This window comes from Equus asinus, chromosome X (genome assembly GCF_041296235.1).
Source record: "Equus asinus isolate D_3611 breed Donkey chromosome X, EquAss-T2T_v2, whole genome shotgun sequence".
In the NCBI taxonomy this organism is placed as follows: Eukaryota; Metazoa; Chordata; class Mammalia; order Perissodactyla; family Equidae; genus Equus; species Equus asinus.
Genome location: NC_091820.1, coordinates 139789509 through 139817135, shown reverse-complemented (window position 1 = coordinate 139817135; position 27627 = coordinate 139789509). Strand labels below are relative to the sequence as shown.

The window sequence follows — 27627 nt, the reverse complement described above, 5'->3', positions numbered from 1 at the left end:
ACAATGATGTGAATTTAAAGCCCACCTCTGCCTAAGATTAGCTCATGCCATCAGGCAAATCCTTTCACCTCTTTGCACCTCAATTTCCTCGTATGTGTAGAATGGTGTAAAGAGTGTACCTCGTGGGGTCTGTGTGCGGCTAAATGACTTAGTATAATCTCTCCAAAGCAGTTGGAACAGTTCCCGACATATGTGTTAATCATTATTATCACTCTTGTCTATTTTGAGAGATCTGTGTTACTGCAGTTCTTTCTATTACTCTGATACTGATATCTTCTCATTGTTAATGGACTCCTCTGGAGACAGTCCCAGGAGACCTCACACCTGTGTACTCAGCTTGAGCAGTGGTGAATGTCCCTAGGGGACACCCATGGGTGTGATGGTAATATTTTTTCATTTTTTATTGTAGTAAAATAGACATAATATCAATTATTTTTACCATTTGTAAATGTACATTGACAGTGTTGTGTAACCCCCACCACTATCTGTACCCAACACTGTAATTTAAAAAGCTTATTCTCATGTGTTCATGCCTTTGCGAGTAGTCTGCTGAGAAGAGCCTCCCCTCAACTATTTTGTTCTGAGCTCAGCTCAGTTGTTACTTCCTCTATATTGTACTTCCCCCCAACCTTCTTCCAGAGTTTCTTACCTCCTTTGTGTTTCCCTTCAACCTCAGACTCTTAATCTATCACAGAACTTACTAGAGTTTAAAATAACTGTTTATTCCTGAGTTGGTTTTATCCCATTGTTTCAACCTACCACTTTGCATCCTGAGCCTGGTACCTAATGTATTGGTGACACTCCCAGGTTCATAACGCCTGCAAATTTGATTAGCTTGTCTTAATGACCTCTAAGATTCTGCCACACAAGAAATAATGAAAAGGTAGCCAGGACATTCAGTGGCATTTAGGTTAACAATACATGAGGAAGGTCAAGTCCATGTCATGCAGTGTGGCACACTTATCTCTGCCGAACATTCCTTCTCAGGATTCCTCCTTCTAAGGCCCACCACATTGCAGAGATACTGGACTTTTCTGCCTCTGTTGACAAGCCATGGAAGCAGATCCTGTGGGCCAGGCCATATCCAGGACAATCACAGGAAGTTATTCCACGCCTGGGACAAGTCCCAGCTCTATCTGGCAGTGAGCAGAAGGTTACAGGCCATCAGGCTGAAGGGTCACCAGCAATCCCAGGGCTGGTGGCACTGAGCCAGGGCAGAGAGTAGTAGTGTGACCTGCTCCTGGAAATTCCCAACCCACTGCCCTTGGGTCTCATGGCTTTTGTGGTCCCCCTTGGCAAGGAAGTAGAAGGCGGAGAGCAAGGGCCCTCTTGAGTAAAGCACAGCAGAAAATAGGATATTAACCAGAATTCTGTTTCTTTGATGATGTTCACCTTTTACAACACATAAACACACACCAAACCTCCTGAGCATTTTCAAGGTGAAACCACTGGGAAGAGAATGGGAGCTCGGCTTAGAGGAGCAGGTCTTGGGAAGTTACCCAAAATCTCCAAGTCATTACCAAATGCTTTCTTTCATCTCATGTTCTGGGACCACATCCCAGATTCCTGGGGGCCTTACAAATGGCAGTCAGGGATCGAGTTGTTAGGTTTTCTAAACATTAACTGGCATTTACTAAGTATATGTCAATAGCAACACAACAACAAGAAAAACATGGTGGGGGAAACCTGTTCATAGTCAGAGGAATAGGGATGAAGAGGGATGTAAAAGGAAAAGTCAGTAAATCAGACAAGAGGAAGCCTTATTTCTCTTTCCTTTTTTTCCTCTGTGTCTTCTGGACTCCAGCGAAGAATGTTTGTATGTGAAGGGACAGAAATATTCCGCTCTGGAACACTGAGCTAAATCAGGGAAACAGCTTTGACAGTTCCATGTGCTAGAACAGTCTTTGCTGAAAGTACTTTAACATGTGGCTTTGAGGGTAGCGTGCTCTGTTACTCTCCAAATACCTCCTGGTAAACTGCAGGAGTGGCAGGAGCAACCAGCTTGAAAACTTGCCTGGTAAAGTTTTAAGATATTGCACTGGGTCACCAACCAAGTTGAATGGGTATATAGTACCCTTTTCCTGCTGTGGCTCTGTTTTCTCTCTTCCTTAATTTCAATTAATTTTTATTCAGTTTCTTAAATTAAACAGAGTTCTCGAACACTGAAAGGGGAGCCATGAGATTTGGATCAATGAATAAGACAATTCATCTCTCTGAGGACAAGCTTCTTTTTCTGGAAAATTGGCTGCCTTGACCACTTCACAAGATTATGAATATAAGTTGATAAACTTGTAAGAGAAAGAAATGCCATCAGTGAAAGTTCATTTGCCTTTGTTCCATGCAGGGGACTGTGAGAACTGGATAACACATTACAGAAATTACAGAATAATAGTATCTGCTCAGTTGCAAACCAGAGCCTCTGATTCAGCCTGGATCCCTCCCTCTCCCTCATGGCCCACATGTAATTGGGACAATTCCACTCCCCACCATATCTTCCACCATCTGGCTGCTGCCACTTCTCTAGCTTCGTCCTTATTTTACTGTCGCTCCAACCCTCCTGGCAGTTACAAATTCGTCCATGTGGCACATTCTGTGACAGCACTTGGCTCATGAGACCACTGTGAGCATCATAAGAGCAGGGCCTGGGTCATATTCATCTCTGTATCCCCTGCACACATCCCGTTCAATGAATGTCTTTTCACTAGAGCATTGAGTACATTTCCATTTAATGTAATTTACTGATGCATTTGGACTGAAATCAAGCATCTTATTTTGTGCTTTTTATTTGCCCCACCTCTTCTAGGTTTCCTTTTCTGTACTTTCTTGACTTCTTTTGGATTGAGTATCTTTCTGTAAACTTATTTAGAAACTTAATTAGATCCCCAGAAGGTTGTAAATAAGTGTACAGGAGGCCGATGGCCTTATCCGCAGTTCCCTGAGTGTCAGTATCTCATACAACTCTAGTCCAGTCTCACAACCAACAAATGATATTGGTGCCATCCAAGAGCTGCTGCAAGTTTCACCTATTGTATGTGCACTTGTATGTGTGTGTCTCAGTGAAATTTCGTCACATGTGTAGATTCATATGACCACCACTGCAATCAATATACAGATCTGTTCTAATACAAGAATTCTTCCTGTTAACGTTTTATAGCCACACCACTTCAGTCAGTCTTTCATTCAGTCCACAACAATGCACTGAGTATGGGTTGTACACCACAACTGTTAAAAATGCTGGAGGTACTTCAGGGACCAAAACAGGTGACATTCCTGCCATCAAAGAGCATACAGACTAGGCAGGCTAAAGTCCCAGGGAGAGTAGGAGACCAGTTGATGTTCATTGGCTGTGTCTTGGTTTCTAGAGTTCCTTTATTCTGCCTGTGACTTCAGATGCTCCCCACTAGTTCCACTTCCAACTTTGCACCTCTCTTCATATGTCATAGTGAGAAAACCTCCATCGGGCCAATTCACACACAACTTGAAAGTTTTTCACAATAGCTCCAGGCCTTGCTGTCTGTATGTTCTTAGCAACATTTTTTTCTCCTTGATGTCTCTAATCTGAGGCAAATCCTGCAGCCTGACCAATCAGGCCACCAAAAAAGCAGTGCAGGAGACCAACACCTGTAAGCAATCAGAACAATCAGAATCTGAGCACCAAATGTTGGCGCTCTGGACACTCTTGGCCAGGACAGTGTGGAACACATCCATGAGTCAGGAGGGGAAGAGGCCCACACAGTTCCTTTTGGCAGGTTAAGTCGAAAACTGCCATTGCTGAAATGACAGCGATATTGAAGGTTCAAACCCTAGAGCTCCAAATGCAGCTAGATGGAGGTTTTGTCTCCTCAGCTCGAGTAGGAAAGCCTGGCTATGAAGGCAGGTTGCTGACCCCTCCTGTGCACATGCGAAGGAAATGATTTCATAGCTTTGGGATTTCACCGCTGCAGAGCAGGCAGGGGGCCAATTCTGCTGAAACAAAGGGACTGTAATCACTCTTGCCCGAAAAGCAGTTTAAATCAGAGGTGTCTCTTTACAACCTCAGAGACTTCCAGGATGTTTCTCAGTTCATTTCAGTGTCTTTTGACAATGGATGCAATCCAGATGGGCCACTTCAATTTTATTGGAGTGAATTCTGGAGCCCAAGAAGTGAAACTTGCTAAAACCTAGCCAGGTTGATTTTACTGTGCAAGTAGAATTGAGTGCAGGAATAAAGTGCTCAAACTTCCAAATTGTGTCCATGGTAACCTTCAGCCTTGATAGCCTGTCTCGTTAACTGATAAAAGCTCATCTTAGGTATGCTTAGGTTATCACTCTCACACCCCAGTTTAACCCTGAATAGCATGCTGCAACGTCAGCATATAGCCTTTGCTGTGTTTGAGTTAAAAGTCCAGCACCAAGTCTTGCCTGACTGCCTGAGGTCCAGCTAAGAGACTGTGTCTATCTAGTTCACCATCACATCCCCAGCTCCTAGCACAATAAATATGCGATGAGTAAATCCTGATGGTTAGGTTTGTTATGAACCCACAAAACTAGTCATGTTTATCAAGAGTAGTGTTTTCAACCTAGGTCTATGACACCATGAAATCATGTTTTGGATTCATTCATTCAACAAGTATGTTGTGAACAACTCTTCTGTGCTGGGCACCACCAGGCCCAGAGAATCCAGCAGTGATCAAGACAGGCAAGGCCTCTGCTGCTACTAGTGGGGGATGGAGGGAAACAGACACTAAACTTCAAACAAACAACCAAGAAAGAAAAATATGAGGTATTGAAAGTGGTATGTAGGGAATTAAAACAGGGTGATGTGGTAGAAAATGACTGTGTGGCTGATCAGAGAAGGTCTCTCTGAGGAGGTGACAATTAAGTTGAAGTCTCAATGATAGGAAGCTGAGATCTGAATGACAGCCATACAAAGATCTGGTGAAAGAGTATACCAAGAAGAAGGAACAAGTAGGGCAAAGGCCCTAAGATGGAAATGAGACTTCACATGCTCAGGAGCCGCAAAAAAAAACCTATGGGAAAGAGCAAGAGAGTGGTTGAGATGAAGTGAGAGAGATGGGCAGGGCCAGTTTATGTGGGGACTTTCTACACCAGATTGAAGAGTTTGGATTTTATTATTAAGGCACTAGGAAGCCTTTGGAAGGGGCTAATCAAGGGAGCAACAGGATCTGATTTATGTTTTTCAAAGGCATTGACTTCTTCGTTGAGAGTGAATTTATAGGGGGAGTTGAGAGTGGATGTGGGAAAACAAGAGGCTGTTTCAGTTACCTAGGTGAGAGACAAAGGTGACTGGGACTCGGGTGGTTGTAGGCAGATGTATGGAGAGAAGTGGATTGATTTGGAGTGTTTTGAAAGCAGAGTCAACAGAACTTGCTAATTGGATATGGAGAGTGGAAGCAAGCATCACTCCAAGTTTGGATTTAGAAAATAAACGGATGATGGTACCATTTACTGAGATATTGGAAGGCTGGAAGAAGAGTAGGTTTCAGGGGCATGAAATCAAGAGCCTAGTTTTGGGCATGTTAATTTTGAGAGACCTCTTAGATATTTGAGTGAAGATGTCAGATGGTTGGTTATACAGATCTGAAGTTCCTGGGAAAGACCCGGGTTGGAAACGTAATTTTGTAAATCATCATCAAATAGTTGGTAGTTAAGGGAAATGAGACTGGATGAGGCCACTAAGTGAGAATGTGTGTCCAGAACAGTGTGTGTGTGTGTGCGCACGTGCACACGTACACATAAGCACACGTTTCTTTTTTTTGTGAGGAAGATTGGCCCTGAGCTCACATCTGTTGCCAATCTTCCTCTTTTTTGCCTGTGGAAGATTATCCCTGAGGTAACATCCATGCCAGTCTTCCTCTGTTTGTATGTGGGATGCCACCACAGCATGGCTTGATGAGTGGTGTGTAGGTCTGCGCCCAGGATCCGAACCCATGGAACCTCAGGCCACTGAAGCGGAGTGCACGAAATTAACCACTACACCACTGGGCCAGCCTCTGCATGCACGTTTCTGGTGAGAGAAGCTCCCTATATTTCACCATGTTCTCTAAGGGGCTCAAAACCCATAAAAGGTTAGGAATTCCCTGCTGAAACAGTGCACCTTGAGGTTGTGGTTCAGAGATAGATGTAGTCCACTTGTTTTGATAAGGTATATACTCTGAGGTAGGAGCAGAAGGTTTAGAGATATTTCACGAAACTGTCTTTTGATCTCTATCTACCCTGAGGCTCCAGACCAAATGGTGCCATCCAGAATGCTCTTCCTTTTCAGGTGGATTTCATGTATACTATGCTTCTTGACTTCTACCCTCTTGACATCCCTTTTCACTTTGTCCTTTCTTCTCATCCTTGGCCAGTTACCTTTGGAAAGGGGGCTGCCTTTATGCATCACAATCTGCAGAGATGCTTGTTAAAAGTACACATTCCTGGGCTCAAGACCAGGCCCAGTGAATTCAGCTCTCTGGAGGTGAGCTGCAGGAAAGTGCATTTTTAGCAGCTCCCTGGGTGATTCTCTTCATTTCTCCCACAGCTGTTTCTTTCTGTACTTCAGGTTCACTGATCACTTCTTCAGTGTCTAGTATGTTATTATGCCCATCCAGTGAATTTTGCACTTCAGATGTTATATTTTTTACCTCCACAGGTTCCGTTTTGTTCTTGTCTGTATCTTCCATTTCTCTCCTCATTATTTACATGTTTTCCTTTAAATCTGAAACATTATAATAGCTGCTTTAAAATTCTTGTCTACTTATTCCATCATCTCTGTCACTTTTAAGTCTCTGTATACTGACTGATTTTTCTCCTGATTATGAGCCACAGTTTACTGCTTCTTTGCATTTTTAGTACTTGGATGCTTTACATTGTAAATATTATATTGTTGACTGTCTGGATTTTTCTATCTTCCCTCAAAAAGTGTTAAACTTTGTTTTGGCAGGCAGTTCAGTAACTTGAAGATCAGCTTGATCATTCCAAGCCTTCTTTTTAAGCTTTCTTAGGACAGGTCTAGAGTACCTATACTCTAGGGCTAGTTTGGCCTACTCTTAACTCTAAGGTGTGGCTTTTATAGAGTCTCTACTGAATGTTCCAGGTTTCTCCACTCTAGCTGGTCAGAACTCGGGCATCTCCCAACCATGTGTGAGCTCTGATAGCTATTTAGTTTGTGCATCTCTGATAGTTGTTTTTGGATTCACCTCATGGGGTTCCGCCCTATGCATGAATAATAACATACATTAGTATTCAGCCAGAGCCTCATGGGGGAGTTTCCATGTCAATTTCTGGAGCTCTTCTTTACACAGCTCCCTCCTCTCTGGTACCATATATTTGGTCTTGTTTTCTAGTTGGTTTTATGGGTAGGGAGCAAGTTCAGTGCCAGGTACCCCAATGTTGCCAGAAGTGGAAGTTCTCCCCAGTGACTTAGATGCACAAGAATGGTTGGGGAATGTATTATTTTGCTGGGGCTGTACCCAAGTACCACAAACTGAATGGCTTAAATAGAAATTTGTTGTCTCACAGTTCCAGAGGCTAGAGGTCTGAGATCAAGGTGTAGGCAGGGTTGGTTCCTTCTGAGGGCTATGAAGAAAGGGTGTGTTCTAGCCCTCTCTCCTTGGCTTGTTGATGGCTGTCTTCTCCATCTGTCTCTTCACAATGTCTTCCTTCTATGCATATCTGGGTCCAAATGTTTCCTTTTTATAAGGACACCAGTCATATTGTATTGGGGCCCACTCTAATGACCTCATTTAACTTAGTAAAGACCCTGTCTCCAAGTGCAATCACATTCTGAGGTCCTGGAGGGTAGGACTTCCACACATGAATTTAGCGGGGACACAAGTCTGAATCCCTCTTCCCTAGATACTAAAGTGGTGGCAATTTTCCAAACCTGCCATTGTACAGCACCCACCTCGGCCTTGCAGGTGCTTGCCCCTTTATTTCACCTAGTGGGTCACTCTCTATCAAGAAATAAACTAGGAGGTGTTTGTAAACTGTGAAATCAGCATGTTGGTTTAAGAGAAGAGCAACACATAGCTTTTACTCTCAGAAGGATGAGATTCAATGGTTCCTCTAACAATTCCATCAAAAGGAGCAGGACTGTGGTCGTTTTAGCCTCCCTCAGATTCTAGAAATGAGCACAAACACTTTTCCACAAAGTTACAGGATGTTGCAGGTTTTTGTTGTTGGAGATGACACTGGTGGGGTGGCAATGAGTCACCTTGGTGGCTGTGGCAGGAAAGACTGATGAGAAATGGATCTTTTGATGGTCAGAGCTGGAAAAGCCCTCAGAGCCCATCAGTGTACAGTGGTGGAACATGGGCTCCAGATGGGAAAAGCATTTTCTCCAGGGAAAGTGGTGTCTTGTGCCCCGGGGGCTAATGCTCCCATTGTCATTTTATGTTAATTGCAAGTTAATAATGTTTTGCTGTCCATTTTTCATTGGTTCACTGCAATTATGCCATAAGGGAGATGGGACAAGATTTATTATCTCTACTTACAGGTGGCAGGACTGACATTCGCAGCAGTAGAGTTAATTGCTCAGGGTCACCCAGAAAGTCAGAAGTAGAATCAGAATTCAAACACAGGTCTCCTGACTTTCAGTTCACCTGCCCCTTTTTTGCACTCTATTTCTCTGAGTCATCATTGTGGATACTTGTTGGCACAGTGATTCTGCTTTCTAGATCCTCTTGGCCCAAGACACGCTCATCTTCACAGTCTATCCTGAACTGTTGGCCTCATCCTTTTCTATCTTGGCTTCCCAAGCTGCTCATGACCTGCCCAGCAGAAGGAGGCCCAAGGGGAGAGGGTGGAGTCCAGCCCAACCATGGAAGCCAGCAATCCTGCTTTGTAAAATGTAAACATCTCCCCAATAAGAAGAGACAGAAGCTCTGTTCTGCATGCCTTTGTGAGCTTACCAATGCCCTACCAGACCAGCACCCTTCTGCCTTTCGTGCAGAGAGCCTGACACATAGTGGGTATTCAGTAACCGTTTATTGAAGGAATCCATGAAGATGTCCTGTACAGAGGAATTATTTTAAAATCCTTTTTATCCTAAAAGAAAACAAATATATCAAACCACATAAAACAATTGTATGGCCTAATGAATTATTATTAGGTAAGCCCCCTTGTAACCACCCACCAGTTGAAAAATAAAAAAATAACTTTGCCTCCATCTGCCTTATCTCAATCACAATGTCCTCCTTTTCCCCATAAGTAACTACTGTCCTGACATGTATAGAAATCTTTGCGTTTTTTTATGTTCTTATCACTCAAATGAGCATCCCCTAGGCACTATAATTTAGTCTAGCACATTTAAAACATTTTTATTACCTTTTAAGTCTCATTCAATCCCTACATCCCCTCTTCTGTCCTTTCTTTTTCTCATCATTTATCTGTTGAAGCATCTGGGCCTTTGAGCTGCAGAATTTCCCACAATCTGGCTTTTGCTGATTGCACCCTCCTGCCAGCCTATCGAAGGCACAGAATGTCTGCTTGCTTCTCTTCCTGACTTAGCAACTCTTGGTGCTTAATACCTCTACAGTCCCTGCTAATTTACTGGGGACAGCGAAATGGTGAGACTCTAATTCCAACGTTTGTTTTGTCCAGAATGATGCTTGATTCTTCCCCCTTGCTTACCGGTGTGCAAGAAAATGAAGTGGTTCCTTCGTATCCTTTGAGGGTGACAAATTCTTTTTTTCTTTTTTAATATCGTGATGAACTCATGGATATAAACACATTTGATGAATCTCAAGCCACTGTAATTATTATATTTATTAAAGCTCAAATTCTTCCATCTTTGTCCAGTGGCTTTGTCCAGATTGGCTTCTGAGTCCTTTTGACATGACCCTAGTCATCTTTGATAACTTTCTTTGGCACTGTTTCACTGTAAACTTTGGTGCTGGCTGACTGCTTTCGGAGGTCTTGGTCACATATCTCCCATTTTCAGAAGCCTATAAGCCTGGTGGGACAGGACTTACATGGTCTCCTCTTCCACCTACTTAGCAAGGAACTCCAAGAATACGTCATTTCTGCTTTTGCATAATCGCCACTTTTAGGTAGGGATTTAAAACTCTAAGGGAGGGCATGCTGGTGAGTTTGCATGATTTATCAGGAAGATTACGCTATATCCTATTCAAGTTCCTGGGTGACTATTCTTTTCTGTTTCTGCTCTCATGCCTGCCTTCCAGTTCTGCTGATCTACATGCACTTACCCAAAGCTTCGTGCCTCTTTCATCTTGATGCCTTTGCACATGCTGCTTCCTCAGCCCTTCTTCAGTCTCAGCTTAGCCATCACTTCCTCCTGGAAGCTTCCCCAGACCCACCGATCTGATAGAGATGTCTCTCTTATGTGTTCTTATAGCATTTTGGCTTTCCCTTATCATAGCACTTGTCTTGCTGACCGCAGTTGTCTGTTTATCCATCTACCCACTTTCCTGCTGCTCACGAGACTGTGAATGGCAGGACCTGCAGCTTGTTCACCTCTGTTTCCCCAGTGTCTGCATGGTGTCCAGCATATTAGTAGGCTATCAACAGATCATTGTTGAACGAATGAGTGAAACCCAGACTTGTCCACATCATTCTCTTCCTTGCACTCCTACTGCTCCCGGTTGACTCCTCTACTAGCACGCTCCTTGCCTGGGGTTGAAACCTACCTCCCTCCCCATCCCAGCTGGATAGCAATCTCTCTTAGGGACCAGCTCTAACCCCCTTCTCTATCTCTACCATCTGGCAGGATGCACGGTGACTTGGTGTTACTTCTTTCCCCAACACTGTTATTTAAGGATAAGAAATTTGTTTCCATAAAACTAATAGCAGTTAACTTGAAACTTGTTTCTGCACTCAATTTAACTTCCTCTTTTAGAATCATTTTTGGGAAGTACAACAAAGTTCCTCTTCACATTTCCCTACCAAAGTGCCTTTTGAAAGTTTGGGGTCCCCCAGGCTCCCCATGAAAGCTTTCCTAGGCAGGCCCACATGGCATTCTCTCATTCCCCCGGCCCCTGCCCTGGGTCCACTCTGGCTCAGGGAATGCTGGTACTAGGCCTTATGTTCCATTGCCTCAGGCACTTTCAGAAGCCTGAGTTTCCCACCTCCCACACCCCAAACCCCAAAGTGACACTTGAGCTCCTTCTCTCATGGTTAGTGGCTGCACCCTATTCCATACCATGTTTTTGCAACAGGAATTTATTGAATCATTAATTCTCCTCTCCCTCCTGGATCACTCTCATGAGCACACAAACATGCTGATACTTCTCTCAGAAAAAAAAGGGCTTTTTATTCTCAGGCATAATTGTAGGTCATTTGTGACAGTTGGCCTCTCCCTCTTCAGTGCTTTATCAGATTCTCTGCTGCCTCAGATCTCATGTTCTTCGGGCAGGGAGGGAGTTGAGAATGCTCCAAACGGTGGCTTTTCCTTTTCCCCTGGCCTCTTGGTCAAAGCTGGTGGGCTTATAAATGTGTCAGGCATAAATGAAGCTAGAGATACAAAAGACTTCCTGTCCCAGTGGTCACCATGCCTCCTGGCAGAACCCCACACTTCCTGCTGTCACACATGCCACTGCATAGGAGAGCAAACCACAGAGCTATAAATCTCTCCACTTGCATTTGCCAACTGCAGCATCGAGCATCTCTGATGGAAGAAAGCCCTGCTTTCAGCCTGTGAGCCTGGTGCATGTGTCTGTTCTCTACAGCAGAAAGCAAGGGTATGCTGTCCATTGGGGCTGGCCGGGTGGCATGCACTGAGCAAAGGGCACCTAAACATAAGATAGGGAACTTGAGGCAGGTCCTCACTCACTTCTGCCTGGCTCCAGGAGATGACAGGGAAGTTTACAGATACTGAGGACTCCTTCGAATGGCTGGCGGGGCTATGGTCAACTGCAAAGACCTCTTTCCCCAGGCCTCATACCCAAGGGGATAGGTCATCCCTTTATCTGTTTGGATTTACACCTCTCCTTGGTACTGTCCGGAGAAAACATTTTAGATCAAGGGTGAGTGGGGAGCCGAGAAGCTCCCCCTCGGTAGCTCCAGTGGTGTGCCAAGCAGCCTGCCATATCTTGGTTCTGGTTTCTTTGGAGCATCAGTGCCTCCTTTCTTTTCTGAGCATGGACTAAGCTTTGCCTGATCAAAGCTTAGTCTTAGTTCAAGACTTGGCTCTTTCCAAGATTCCTATTGTGCTAAGGAAAGTTCCTTTCAATTGTTATAGTGTTTCTCAACAGAGCACTGATAGCTTTAGGCCAGACAATTCCTGTACCCACCAGCCTTTATGACAAGCAAAACACACCTATTTTCAGAGTCCCCCTAGGGCATCTCAATGCCTGGTTGAGAAGCACTGTTACTTAGAGGGTGAATGCCTAAGTGTCTTCCATCTTTAAAAAAAATCCCTTGACGCCAGAGCTCTCCCTCTTGGGGAGTTTTATAGAAAGACAGTCATATCAACTTCAGATAATGATAATCCTCTCTCTTCTCCAATGTAGATGATTTTTCTTTTCTTCTTGAGCAGTTCTCTAGAAGTTAAATAACAGCGTTAAATGATACTGACAATGGTGGGCGCTTGTGATTTGCACCTGATTTTAATGTATGATGTTGGCTTTTGGATTAAGATAGACAGTGGTAAGGAAGCTTCCTTGTTCTTCATTGCTAAGATTTTTTTTTAAGGCCCGAGTAGAAATTAATTTGTATCACATGCCTTTGCTGCATCGATTGTGACAATTGCATAATTCTGGTCCTTCGGCCTCTGGGTGTGAATCTCATTACTACACTCCTCAATAATGGCCCAGTCTTTAAATACTTGAATAAGGCATACTTGAAGATGGCGCACTAGACCTTTAATCCAAAGCTGGAGGGACTTTGTGCTTCACTGTTAGATTGGCTGATTTACTTCTTTTCTGCTGTCCTTGTCATGAAATAGGTTCTTGGCAGAGTCTGAGAAACGAGAGCAATTGGTCCAGTAACCCCTTGTTGAATTGCCTCTCTGCAGGCCTGGCGCAAGCGCTGGTTTGTCCTGCGGCGCGGCCGCATGAGCGGCAACCCCGACGTCTTGGAGTACTACAGGAACAAGCACTCAAGCAAGCCCATCCGCGTGATAGACCTCAGCGAATGTGCAGTGTGCAAGCATGCGGGCCCTGGCTTTGTTCGCAAGGAATTTCAGAATAATTTTGTGTTCATTGTCAAGACTACTTCTCGTACATTCTATCTAGTGGCCAAGACTGAGGAGGAAATGCAGGTGTGGGTGCACAGCATCAGTCAGGTCTGCAACCTCAGCCACCTGGAGGATGGTGCAGGTGAGAACAGAGTTGGAGCTGCTGTGTGCTAAGGGGTGGCCCGGGATGCTGCATGGGAAAACTGTTCAAGGTGCCACTCCTGCCTCCCAAGGGTGTTTTGGCAGGCTAATTTACATCAGAACTGTTCCCACCAAGTCCAGTACCAGAAATTGCTCCCTTTCACCTGGTTTGAGGTTTCAGGTCCGAATGTGCCACACATGGAGATTTACAGGTGACTTCAATGGCTTCAAGGCTGATCTGTGCCCTTGCCCTCATCAGCCACAGAGAACGCATCCTGCTGCTGATTTTCTAGAAATATTAAATATCACCATTTTTCAAAAATTCATGGAATTTCAGCTTTTCTGTTGCCTATTGGGTTGTTCAGCACTAGATGACAGAAAGACAGAACTTGGCTACTTGTCATAGGCATGGAAGAATTCCTCATGTCTCCAATTGGCTCAAGTCTCTGCAAGGGAAATTACCCTAAGTTTGCTCTGGGCCGTTTCTGGGCAGTGGGAGCAAATGACCCATGGGGCTCTTTCTCCCTCTTCCTTTCTCTCTCACTCTCACTCTTGCTCTCTCTCTTTCATACACGTACACACACGCATGTGCGCGTGCACACACAAACACACACACACTGCCCATTTTAATATACCAGGGTTAATGCACCCAGGGTGACAATTCACTCCCCTTCACAAATTTTGTTGTTGAGACTCTAGCATCATCGCACCATGCCCTGACCTTCAAACTATGGGACTTTGAATCTGATTTCCTTTAGTAGACAAAAATCTTACTCCTAAATCCCATGGCCTACAGTTGCTTCAACATTTCCACCATTACTGCTTGTTCTCTGCCACTGAAATATCCACATTATAACGCTAGGTGGTGGTAGAGAGTCAGAGTTGCATCTCTCTCCAGGACAGGCACTTGAGAGAGCGCTTCCTAAGGACAAAGTCCTTTCCTTCTCATACACCAGGGAAGCTTATTAAGTGAAGCTACTCAGTCACATTGCTGAACTTTGAGAGCACACAAATAAAAGGAAATGAAATGGTGGGAAATTCTTTATCATTGCTACAAACTACGAAACTTGTTGCAAAGTTGCAGTGAATCTGTTCTGGCGAGAGTCCAATACTATGCAAACAAGCAGAGCCTCCCCAAGCAACTCTCCAGCCTTGCGTCTCACTCTTCACCACCTTAGTCCCTACCTTCAGCCCAAACTAGATATGTATTCCTGTGTCATGTTATGTGTGTCCTCTGTTTCTTTCCTCATCCAAGAATTATCTAAAACATAAATACATAACATGTTTCCCAATATCTGAAAAGGAATGGGAATGAGTAAGGTACCAGGCAGAAAACAGAAAGCCCTGGGGTGAAGTTGGAGGAAGCCAGAAACCCCCCATGACCTCTTTTGTTCCCTGTAGGCCCCCTCAGTTTTTAGGAAGAGCAGAGTAAGGACAGAGTTCTCTTCATCTGAGAACCATGTCCAAAGTGCTTTCTTGTGGCTTTTCACATACAGTGTTTGGTTCTGTCTCCAGCAACCACAGATGGTCAACACATCATGCCTGAGTACTCTGACCAGGAGCTCTGTTAAATGCTTTTGCGTATTAGCTTGCCTTATCCCCAGACCGACTCTGTGGCATATGTACTGTTAGCATCTCCACTTTACAGAGAAGGAAACTTGCAGCAGGCATTTAACTTGCCCAAGGTCACAACAGCTAGATGATACAGGAATCCTGAACTCCTCCCGACTTGGTTCAAAGGAGAAATAAAACCAGGCTATTCATTGGGAGTTTCTGAATGTTGTGTTCCATGAGAAATGTGGGCTTTACCAGCCATCACAACACCCTGTTTCTTTCCTTCCTTTTCCTTACGTGTCATTAACAGTATTCTTTATCTGTGTGTTACTCGTCCGTCTCCTCTGGTGGGCTGTAAACTCCAGCAAAGGCAGAATTAGAACAGTTCCAGGTACATAATAGCTACAATAGTAGGTATTCTATATAGACATAAATAGACATATGTATCTCTATATGCATACATACATATATGCATAAATGCATATGTAAGTATAGACATATATTTGTTCTGCATAAATATATGTGTGTGTGTATATGTATATTTGATGAGTGAATAAACAGTGATGCAGGGCTGTGGCTGAGGGCCATAAAGAAGCCAAGAATGCTTGTTTTTTTTTGTTGATTTTTTTTTTACTCTTAATTGATTCAACACTTCACTCTTGGAACATTGGCCTTCTTTCCCAGACATTGTTTATAGCTTGAGGAAATTGTCTCCTCCATCAGTACAAACACCAGCTGTGATTTGCATCTTCTATTTGTCTTCTTAGATGCTGTTTGAGAAATTGTGAGTGAGTGTTAACCTGGGAAATTATTCCTCCAGCAGATTCCATGGAGAGCCTCTCTCACCTGCCCTCCTCCCTCCAGCCGTCGTCGGCCAGCGCCCTTCACATGGCCCATGCTGTCAGCTCCTCCTTGCCAAGAGATGACCCAAGCACTAGTACCATAGCCACTGAGGAAACCAGAAGTGAGTCAGAGTTTCTCTTCCTTCCTGATTATCTGATTCTGTCCAACTGTGAGACTGGAAGACTGCACCATGCCAGGTATGCTTCTGTGCACGACTGTCTCTGAGCTGGCTCCCCTCTGTTTACAGAACCCACACTGCCTCCTCTCGCGGGGTCTGTCACTGAGATATGCTCGGTGTGCTTGACCAAATCAGTCCATTTAGCCATAGCATCTTCTAGTGGGCGTATCTGCCCTCACTTCTCTTCCGCTGCTGCCAAGGTGGGGACAGATCACTATTAACCACTGTGAAGGTTGAAGCACGCAATATACTAAACAAAATGAGTCATATATTTCAGCATCGTGGCTTTCATTTCTAACCTTGCATTTTCATATGCATCTGACTTTTATAGTATGAAAAAAGTCAACAAACTATTTTTTCCTGTCTCAAGGGGTTGGTGTAACAGAGTTGTAGAGAGAACGTGGCTATACAAGTAAAATAAAAGGTACTATTAAAGGGATGGGAGTGAGGCCAACATGGGTTTTTATGGTGGAAGGATGACTTTCTTCTTCAGACTTCTGCAAAGGGTATAGTGGTAGTGTTGCTGTGGTACCAGCTATGGCTGCCAGGGACTTGCTACATTTCAGTCAAATTTACATGCTTTTCTTCCCTCAGTCTACCCACCAGATGTGATAGCTGGTCAAACTCAGACCGCTCATTGGAACAGACTTCATTCGATGATGTTTTTGTCGACTGTCTGCAGCCGCTGCCCTCTAGTAACTTGGTCCACCCCTCACGCCTTGGGAATGGATCTCAGGAGGTGCCTTCCACGAGGGCTCAGGCTGCCCTAATCTGGAGTAGAGATATTAATGGGCCATCCAGGGACCACTTTTCTTCACCATTGCTGCAAACTTCCTTAAATTCCACCATTCAGGTAGATAAAAACCAAGGTTCCTTGTCCTATGGGGTAAAAGAAGTAGACATTATGTCCAACACACCACCTCCCCGACCCCCTAAGCCAAGCCATCTCTCTGAACGGCGCCAAGAGGAGCAGCTCCTATGGAGTGGGCACAGCAACGTCAAAAAGGCAGACAGCGCTATGGTACCAAGAAGAATCTCCCTCTCTGGTTTAGATCACATGAGAACCTGGAAAGGTAAGCTTTGGATGTTAACATTCGGGTCCAGAGAGAAGCTTGGCTCCTCTCCCCTCCTTGCGTTCATGTGAGGATGTGGCTCAGTGTCCCTTGCTCAAGCTGGTTCAGTATCCCAGTGGGGCCAGGCCCTTGGTGGAAGCACATAGCCTGAATGCTAGGAACTCTCCTGCTCCCAGGGTCCACCCTCTCCTTTGAATCTGGTCACCAGGAGATACTTGGGTCCCTGTAAATGCTGAAAGAAGTCAGAGCCCTAGTCCCTTAGCCATGCCCCTGCCCATGTGGTGGGCTCCCCACCTGAGACTAAAGTCCTGGTGTTTGCTTGGAGTCAGCATCATTCATTATCCCAGCTGACATGTTCTTTCCAAATTCTAACTGTAAAGCCGTTTATTCTCATGAGGTTGCCTTGCTTTCTTTCTCTCTCTCTCTTGCTCTCTCTATCCAAGTATAATCACTCCGACACTGCTACTGATAAAGCCATGTTTTAAAGGAATAATGGAAGCTTGAGGAATGCAAACTCATTTCAATTTGTATACATCTCTCATTCTGACTGAGGAACTAAGTCACTCTGGCAAAGACCCCCCCCCAATGTCCCTAGTGATGTCACCATTACATGTGTTACTTCCTTCTGACAACCTCCATGAACTGAATATATGCTGATTACACAAAGGTCTTAATGTGCTAACATGTGTGAACAGTGGACAAAAAGGGAAAACTGAGAGAGGAGGTAAGCAGATTTTGGAAAGTGAAATGAATAAAACCAGTAGAATAATAGAATATGAAAATGAATTAAAAGTCTCAAATTGAAGAACAAAAAAGTTGAAATAATTTAAAATTTCAAGACAGACATAAAACAATTAGGTTGTGTTCTTTTACACGAAGGCAAACAAAGGCTAAAACTCATTAAAATATGGGTTTTGACCATGAAACAGAGAGCCAAACAGCAGTGGTAGACAGAAGCAAAATGATCTGATAAAGCAGAGGGAACAGGTCAAATCGATTGCTCTGCCTTCCCCATTGAGGTCCACCTGGAATCAATGTTTGTGTGTGGTGGCAGAGTGGGGTCAAGGTTCATTACTGTCCATGTGGATCTCTATCCAGTGACCAGGAACCCTTGACTGGAAAGGTTGTCAGGTTCCCAAGGTCCTTCAGTGCTCCCTCTGTCATAAATGAACTGTCTGTGTAGGTGGGGGTCTGCGTCTCAGCTCTGCTTTCTCTCCCGTTGGGCCCCCTGTTCCAGCCTGCACCAATGCCACACTGTTGGAATTATTGTACTTTTCTATCTTGATATCCAGTAGAGGAAGTCCTCCCACTTGTTCTTTAAGAGTGCCATGCCCATTGTAGGCCAATTTTAAAGTCAGCCGGTCAGATTCCAGACATACATATACAAAAATATTTGGAATTTGAGGAGGATTGCATTGTATCTATAGATCAATTTGTGAAGATTTGACATCCTTACAATGTTGAGTTTCCAATTCGTGAACAGAAAATATCTTTCCATTTATGTAGATCTTATTTGATTTCTGTCTATAATGTTTTATGGTTTTTAGTGAAGCCTTGTGTATCTCTTATTAATGTATTCATTATTTTTTGTGTTACTGTCAGTGGTATTTTATTTTAATAACTTTTTTGTTGTATAAAATTAAATTCATTTTCTATTTTAATTTTGTATCTAGCTTTTCTGAACTGTAGATTATTTTGCATTTTCTTCCTGTACAATCATATCACATGCAAATGCTAATAATAACTTTGTTTCTTCTTTTATAACACTTATATCTTTCACTTACTTTTTCTTAGGTCACTGGTTGGGCTAGGAAGTTCAGGACATTGTTGAATAGTAGTGATAACAGGTATCCTTGTCTTATTCCTGATCTCAGATGGAAAGCTTCCAACATTTCACCATTATATTGTGGTTTGCAGTAGATTTTTGTAGATACCATTCATTAGATTGAGGGCATTTTCTGATATTCCTACTTCGCTAAGTGTTATTTTTTAATCATGAATGGATATTGAATTTATTGAAACATTTTATGATCATATGCTTTTTCTCCTTCATCCTGTTAATGTGAGGAAGTTCATTGATTGATTTTTGAACGCTAAACCAACCTTGCATTCCTGAAGTAAACTCAACTTCATCATGAGCAGTATCCTTTTTATAAAATATTAGATTTGTTTTGCTCATATTTTGTTTTGAATTTGTTTTTTGATCTATGTTTCTGAGAGAGATTGTCCTGTAATTTTTTCCTTTTTATTTATCTTGGGATTCACTGGGTTTCCTGAATTTGAAGACCAGTGTCTTTCAACATTTCTAGAAAAATCTAAGCTATTATGTATTCAAATGTTGCCTCTTCTCCATTGTCCCTATTTTTCCTCTGAAACCCCAATTATAGGTATTTTAGACTTCCTACTTTATCTTGCATGTTTCTTATATTCTCTTTTACATTTTTCATCTCATTTCCCTGAATCCCAGTAATTTCTTTCAGTTTTTGAAGTCTTTCTTCAACTCTACCTAATCTACTGTATAACTCATATTTTTTTAATACATTTCTTTTTGAGGAAGATTAGCCCTGAGCTAACATCTGCCACCAATCCTCCTCTTTTTGCTGAGGAAGACTGGCCCTGAGCTAATATCTGTGCCATCTTCCTCTACTTTATATGCCTACCACAGCATGGCTTGACAAGCGGTGCGTAGGTCTGCACCCAGGATCCAAACTGGCAAACCCCAGGCCTCTGAAGCATAACGTGCAAATTTAACTGCTGTGTCACTGGGCCAGCCCCATGTATAAGTCATATTTTGAATTCAAATTTCATTAATTTTATAGGAATATATATTTATATTTCAAAATCATAATTCTAAAAAGGTACACAGAGTCCACTTCAGCAGCATATGTACTAAGATTGGAAAGATAAAGAAAAGATTAGCATGTTCCCTGCAGAGGGATGACATGCAAGTTCATGAAGTGTTCCATATTTTGCTTTCCTTTTCTAATGTTCATGGGTGGGGAAACTGAGGCTCTGATAAGCACAGTGACTTATCCAATTGAGGGCCCTTCTAGCTTCAAACCCTACCCCCAATTCCTCCTCCTCCTCCTCCTCCAAAAAAGATGTACAATGAAAAATCTTTTTTGTACCTCTGTCTCCTGTTTGCTCTTTTCCAACCACCCATATCCTTCCAGAAAAATTTCTAGATATTCAAGAAAATATAGCTATATAGTCTGCATTTTAATGCAAATAGTAGCATTCTCACACTCCATTCTGTCCATTGTTTTTCATCTTAAGAATATATCTTGATGATTTTTTTTTTACATTAGTACAAATACTATAGCTTTTGATCCAGCAATTTCACTTCCAGGAATTTAGCCTACTGTTGCTATTAAGGGCAGTACTGGGACAGCAGCAGTGTTTGAATATGGACTGTATAGTAATTTTGATAGATGGTATAAATTGATCCAACTCCCATGAAGGGTAATCTTGGCTACAAAGTGCTTATTCATGTATAAATGATGTATGTACATGGTTCATGATTGAAAAATTATTTGTAAAAGAAAAGATTGGAATTAACCCAAATGTTCATCAATAGAGAACTGGTTAAATAAATTATTCTACATCCATTCAATGGAATGGCTCATATTTGTAAAAAAGAATCAGATGGTTCTCTATGTATATTAGATAATAGTGCTATATCAATGTCAAATTTGCTGAATTTGATTAAAGCACTGTGCTTATATAAAAGAATGTCCTTATTCCTAGGAGATAGATGCTGAAATATTTTGGAGTGAAGATTTCTGATTACTGCAACTTACTCTCAAACGCTTTTGAAAAATATGTTGACATGCATATTATACACAAAGAAAAAGTTTATTTATAGAATCTTCTATATTAACTCACATGTTTGCCATTCTAATGCTCTTTATTTCTTACCATGGCTTTGAGTTACAATCTGTTGTCATTACCTTGCTCCAATATAGCTCCATTCTTTACTCCTTTGCGCTATTATAAAATATATTACATCTTTATATTTTATAGGCCAAAAAATACAGTTTTATATTTATTGTTTTATGTAGTTGTCTTTTAAATCATTTAAGAGAAGAAAAGATAAAAATTTATTCTTCCAAAAAAAAAAATTTATTCTTCCACTGTCTTTTATATTTATCTATATGATTCTCTTTATTGCTGACCTTTACTTCTTGGTGAGGATTTGCATTACCATATGACATCATTTCCTTTTAGCCTGTATGAGAGACTTCCTTTAGTATTTCTTGTAAGGAAGGTCTGCTGACAATAAATTCTCTCAATCTTTGTTTATCCAGGAATGTTTTTATTTCACATTCATTTTTGAAATACAGTTTTGCTAGATGTAGAGTTCTTGTTTGACAGATTTTTTTTCTTTCAGCATTTTGAATATATAATTCCACTATCTTCTGGCCTCCCCTCATTTTTGATGAGTAGTCTGCTATTAATCTTATTGTGGTTCTCTTGTATTCAATGAATTGGTTTTCTCTTACTGCATTCAAGATTTTCTCTTTGCCTTTGATTTCAACAATTTGACTATGATGTGTCTAGGGATTGATATGTTTGTGTTTATCTTACACAAGATAAATTTTTTGAGTTTCTTGGATGTGTAGATTAATGTTTTTCATCAAGTTTGGGAAATGTTCAGTCATTATTTCTTCAGGAATTTTTTATGCCTCCTTTTCTTTCTCCTCTTCTTGTGAGACTCTAATTACATGTATGTTAGTATGCTTGATAGTGACAAGTCTTTGAAGCTTTGTTAATTTTTCTTCATTCTTTTTCTTTTTTTCAGATTGGACAATTTCTATTGCTCTATTTTGAATTCATTGATTCTTCTGTTAGCTGAAATCTTCTGTTGAGACCCTTTAGTGAAGTCTTCATTTCAGTTATTGTAATTTTCAACTCCAAAATTCCATCTGCTTCTTTTTTGCAATCTCTGTCTTTTTATTGAATCATTGTTATCATACTTTCTTTGAATATGGTTCCCTTTTATTCTTTGAATATACTTATGATAGCAGTTTTGAAGTCTTTTTCTGCTAATTCCAATATCTAAAACTTTTCAGAGGCAGTTTTTATTGACTGCTTTTTTCCCTGTGTATGGATCATATTTTTCTGTTTCTTTGCATATGTTTTAATTTTTGTTGAAAACTGGATATTTTAGATAATATATTGTAGCAACTCTGAATTCTGATCGCACCTAGGATTTTTTATTCTGCTGTTTGTTTAGTGACTTGCCTAGACTGATTCTGTGAAGTCTACCTCTGCCCACAGTGTGCAGCTGCTGAAGTCTCTCCTTCTTTTTGTCTTTTGTATTCCTTTCTTTTATTTGTATGCCTGGCTTCCTAGGGGTCGCTTCTGGGCCAGCATAGTTTACTGATCAGCCAGTGGTCAGAGTATGTACTTAAGTGCTTGAGCCAGTAAGGATTCCACATTTTGCCAATGTATCTGTGTGGGCTGGGAAATGTATTTGAAGTTCAGGCTGTTTAAAAGTCTGCCCCAGCTCTTACTTTCCATGTGGGCAAGGCCTCATGTTCTTCCAGGGATGAGTAGATAACTTGGGCCCTCTTTGACTTTTTCTAAGTGAGTGTAACTTGTGCATTCACACAGTCTTCTAGACCCCCGGGGTGTGTGATAGTTTATTAAGGTGCACTTTGGTTTTCTCTTTCCCTGGATCATCCTGTTATGTTTCTGTCTGATCTGCTTGTCTACTGCTTGCCATGACCAGTATTAAGACCTCAAGCTTGCTGTGATGTTGGCCCTCCCTGATTGTTTGTCACTGAGATCACTATTGCTTTTGATAAGACCTATAGGAATGGAATTTTTTGTATGTTTTGATCCAAATAAAATTAGTCCCCTTTGGCAGCAAAGCTACTGGTCTTCATGGCTTGCCCTGCCCTAACAGAACTATTTCCGATTGAGCTGGTGAGGGGAATGGGAGCACCCCAAGCTAAAATGCCACAAAATCTCACTGTTCTTACCTGATGTCCAGTAGTTTTTCTTGGATAAATGCTTCCCAATTTGTTGTATGCTTTTGGTAATTTTCTGGAGTCCTCAAATAGTTGGTTTTTTTTTTTTTTTTTACAATTTTGTACAGTTTTATCATTGCTTTTTGGAGAATGGCTTTGCTGATCTTCTCACTCAGCCAGACATTCCAGGAGTCTTGCCTCTCTGTTTGCTAATATTTTATCTAAGATTTTTACATTGATAATCATAACTGATATTAGTCTTTAATGTTCTGATTTATTTTATCTTTATCAGATTTAGCTACCAAAGTTCTACTTGCTTCATAAAAAGAATTAGAAATTCTCCTTGATTTTCTATGCTCTGGAACAATTTATGTAGCAGTGGGACTGTCTGGTCTTTGAAGGTTTGGTAAAATTCTTTGTTGAAACCATCTGGTCCTGGGGCTTTTGGGAGGATGCTCCATGGTAACTTACTCTGTTTTAGTCTATGGAAATTTGTATGTGTAACATTTCCATTCCTATTTGGGTCAATTTTGACATACTGTATTTTCCTAGGAAATTATTCATTTCATCTAGATTTTAAAATTTATTTGCGTAGAGGAGTGCAGAATTGTCTCATGTTTCTTTTAATTCCCTCTATTTCAATGACAGTTTCCTTCTAGTCACTTCTTATTTTGTATATTTGTGCTCCCCCCATTTTATTGATTAGATTGGCTAGTGGGTTGCCCTTTGTTTATTTTGTTCCCCAAAAAAACAAGATTTTTAGTTTTTAAAATTAAATCTACTATTTCTCTGTACTCGATTATTTTCTACTTTTGTCTTTATTTTTGCAATTTCTTTTTGTTTTCTCGCTTGTTCTTTTTCTCACTTTGAACTGGGTATTTAGTTTGTTTATTTTCATTCTGTCATTTTTATCAATATAGCTGTTTTAATAGAATTTACGATTCTGGGTGGAATTGACCATTCAGTTATTTCAGGTACTTGGTGGACCCTTTCAATATGTAGATTCAGGTGTTACTTTATTTGTGGATCTTTTCTTGGATTATAATCTTTTTTTAGAGATTGGCACCTGTGCTAACATCTGTTGCCAATCTTCTCTTTTTTTCCTCCTTCTTCTTCTCCCCAAACCGCCCAGTAGATAGTTGTAGATTCTAGCTGAAAGTGCCTCTGGTGGTGCTATGTGGGACGACACCTCAGCATGGCCTGATGAACGGTGCCATGTCCGCACCCAGGATCCAAACCAGCGAAACCCTGGGCTGCCGAAGCAGAGCACATGAACTTAACCACTCGGCCATGGGGCTGGTCCCTGGATTGTAATTTTAATATTAGTACTATAGTATTGGTTTTTTTTCTTTCTTTGAGGAATCTAATAATATGTATATTGCAACTTCTTTGCCAATCTTCTATTTCAACCACTTTTTCCATGATTCTTTTTACTTCTTCTTTTTTTATTCTCTTAGTTTTTTTCAGACCACATTTTTATTTCAATGTCACTTATTAAATTTTAACTTGAATCTCTTTTCCCCTAGGAATCTTGTAAATAAGGCTTCATTTCTGAGATGGTTTTACCTTTTGCTTCAGTTTCTTTCCTGAGTACAATCAATCAATTCTTATGTCATTTTTTCTATATTTTCATCCATTTCTGTCTTATGTTTTAAGGCAAAATGTTTGAAATAAACTTGATATCTAATATTAGAGGGACACTCAAATTATGGTACATCTGTTAAATGGAAAACAGTACCAGTGAATAAAAGAATGAAGAAATTCTTTTGTGTTTCCCTGCACTGATCTCCACGATATTAAGTGAAAAAAGCAAGTTACAGAACAGTGAGAATAATACGCTACTATTTGTTTTATATATATATATGAATATACATATATTCATAGATTAACTTTTTATTTTTTTATTTTTTTTTAAAGATTTTATTTTATCTTCCTTCTCCCCAAAGCCCCCTGGTACATAGTTGTATATTCTTAGTTGTGGGTCCTTCTAGTTGTGGCATGTGGGGCGCTGCCTCAGCGTGGTTTGATGAGCAGTGCCATGTCCGCGCCCAGGATTCGAACCAACAAAACACTGGGCCACCTGCAGCAGAGCGTGTGAACTTAACCACTCGACCATGGGGCCAGCCCCAGATTAACTTTTTAAAGTCACACAAGAAAGTAGTGATTTTTTTTGCCTCCAGAGATGAGACTGGATGGCTGTGGGAGTGAGGTGGGAAGAAGAGTTTTCACTGTAAAGCCTTTTTTTGCTTTTGAAGTTTTAAACATATGAGTGCATTAACCTATTCCAAATAAATAAAAGTTGGAAAAATAATCCATTCCTTCCTAGACTTTATATTAGAATGGTGGGAACAGACAAAAAACATAATTTAAAAATAAGGGAATCCAAAACAGCCAGAAAACAATAAGATGGCATTAATAAATCCATACCTATCAATAATTACTCTAAATGTAAATGGATTGAATTCTCCAATCAAAAGGCATAGAGTTCTTGAATGGATTAAAAAACAAGATCCAACTATATGCTGCCTACGAGAGACTCACTTCAGCTTTACAGATACACATATGCTCAAATTGAAGGGATGGCAAAGGATATTCCATGTGAGTGGGAACCAAAAGAGGGCAGGGGTAGTTATGCTTATATCAGACAAAATAGTCTTTAAAACAAAAATGGTAACAAGAGACAAAAAATGTCATTATATAATGATAAAGGGGTCAATTAATCAAGAAGATATAACAATTATATATGCACCCAGCATCAGAGCACTTAAATATATTAAGCAAATACTAAGAGATCTGGAGACAGAAAGAGACAATACAATAATAGGAGGGGACTTCACTACTCCACTTTCAAAAACAGAGAGATCATCCAAACAGAAAATCAACAAAGGAAATTTTGGACTTGAACCATACTTTAGACCAAGTGGATTTAACAGACATAAAACATTTCATCCAACAGCAGCAGAATGTATGTTCTTCTCAAGCATGCACAGAAGGTTCTCCAGGATAGATCATATGATAGGCCACAAAGCAAGTCTTAGAAAATTTAAGAAGATTGGAATCATACCAAATGTCTTTTCTGACCACAATGGTATGAAACAAGAAATAAATAACAGGAAGAAAATTATAAAATGCCCAAATATGTGGAAATTTAACAACACACTCTTGAACAACCAATAGGTCAAAAAAGAAATCAAAAAGGAAATAAAAAATATCTGGAAACAAGTGAAAACGGAAACATAACATACCAAAACTTATGGGATGCTGCAAAAGCAGTTCTATGAGGGAAGTTTATAGAGATAAACACCTATATTAAGAAAAAAGAAGGGCTGGCCCGGTGGCACAGCAATTAAGTTGGCACATTCTGCTTCGGCGGCCTGGGATTCACCAGTTCAGATCACAGGTGTGGACATGGCACCGCTTGGCAAGCCATGCTGTGGGAGGCATCCCACATATAAAGTAGAGGAAGATGGGCACGGATGTTAGCTCAGGGCCAGGCTTCCTCAGCAAAAAGAGGAGGATTGGCAGCAGATGTTAGCTCAGGGCTAGTCTTCCTCAGAAAAAAAAAGAAAAGAAAAAAGAAAGGTCTGTATTAAGAAAAAGAAAAAAAGACAACCTAACTTTACATATCAAGAAACTAGAAAAAGAAAAACAAACTAAGCCCAAAGTTGGCAGAAGAAAGGAAATAACAGAGATCAAAACAAAAATAAACGGAAACCAGAAAAACAATAGAAAAGATCAACAAAACTAAGAGTTGGTTTTTTGAAAAGATAAACAAAATTGACAAACCTTTAGCTACACTAACTTAGAAAAAAAGAAAGAAGACTCAAATAAATAAAATCAAAACTGAAAGAGGAGACATTACAACCGATACCTCATAAATACAAAGGATCATAAGAGACTACTATGAACAATTATATGTCAACAAATTAAATAGCTGAGAAGAAATGGATAAATTCCTAGAAACATACAACCTACCAAGACTGAATCATGATGAAACAGAATATCCGAACAGACCAATGACAAGAAAGGAGTAATCAAAAATCTCCCAACAAAGAAGAGCTCAAGACCAGATGGCTTCCCAGGTGAATTCTACCAAACATTTAAAGAATTAATGCCAATCCTTCTCAAGTTCTTACAAAAATTTGAAAAGGAGAGAACACTCCCAAACTCATTTTTCAAGGCCAGCATTACCTGATAGGACAGGACAAGAAAAGAAAACTATAGACCAATGTCCCTGATGAATATAGATGAAAAAATCCTCAACAAAATATTAACACACTGAATTCAACAGCACATTAAAAGGATCATACATCATGATCAAGTGGGATTTATCCTGCAAGGATGGTTCAACATACACAAATCAATAAATGTGATACACTACAATAATAGAATGAAAGACAAAAGTCATATGATCATGTCAGTAGATGCAGAAAAAGCATTTGACAATATACAATATCCTTTCATGATAAAAACTCTCAACAAATTGAATGTAGAAGGAGCAGACCTCTCAACATAATGAAGGATATGTATGACAGACTGACAGCTAACATACTCATGGTGAAAGGTTGAAAGCTTTTCCTCTAAGATACGGAACAAGATGAGGGTGCCCACTCTCACCATTCTTAGTTAACATAGTACTAGAAGTCTTAGCCAAAGCAATAAGGCAAGACAAAGAAATAAAAGGCAACCAAATTGGAAAGGATGAAGTAAAATTATTCTTATTTGTAGATTATATGATCACATACA

General features: G+C 40.9%; 1 protein-coding gene and 1 non-coding gene across 4 annotated transcripts in view; both read left to right on the top strand.

Annotated features, from left to right (window-relative positions):
• GAB3 (GRB2 associated binding protein 3) overlaps nt 1-27627 on the top strand; it is a 92883-nt gene that overhangs the window by 26450 nt on the left and 38806 nt on the right. For 2 of the 3 annotated variants that reach the window (XM_044764180.2, XM_044764184.2), the window contains exons 2-4: nt 12956-13259; nt 15633-15852; nt 16428-16906. In XM_044764180.2, coding sequence (XP_044620115.2) covers nt 12956-13259; nt 15633-15852; nt 16428-16906 — 1003 coding nt within the window. The remainder of the gene's footprint in view (nt 1-12955; nt 13260-15632; nt 15853-16427; nt 16907-27627) is intronic. The other variant, XM_044764182.2, reaches the window with a different exon arrangement.
• LOC123282756 (U6 spliceosomal RNA) lies at nt 19774-19878 on the top strand. Its single transcript, XR_006522997.1, has one exon. It is a non-coding gene; the product is annotated as a U6 spliceosomal RNA (small nuclear RNA).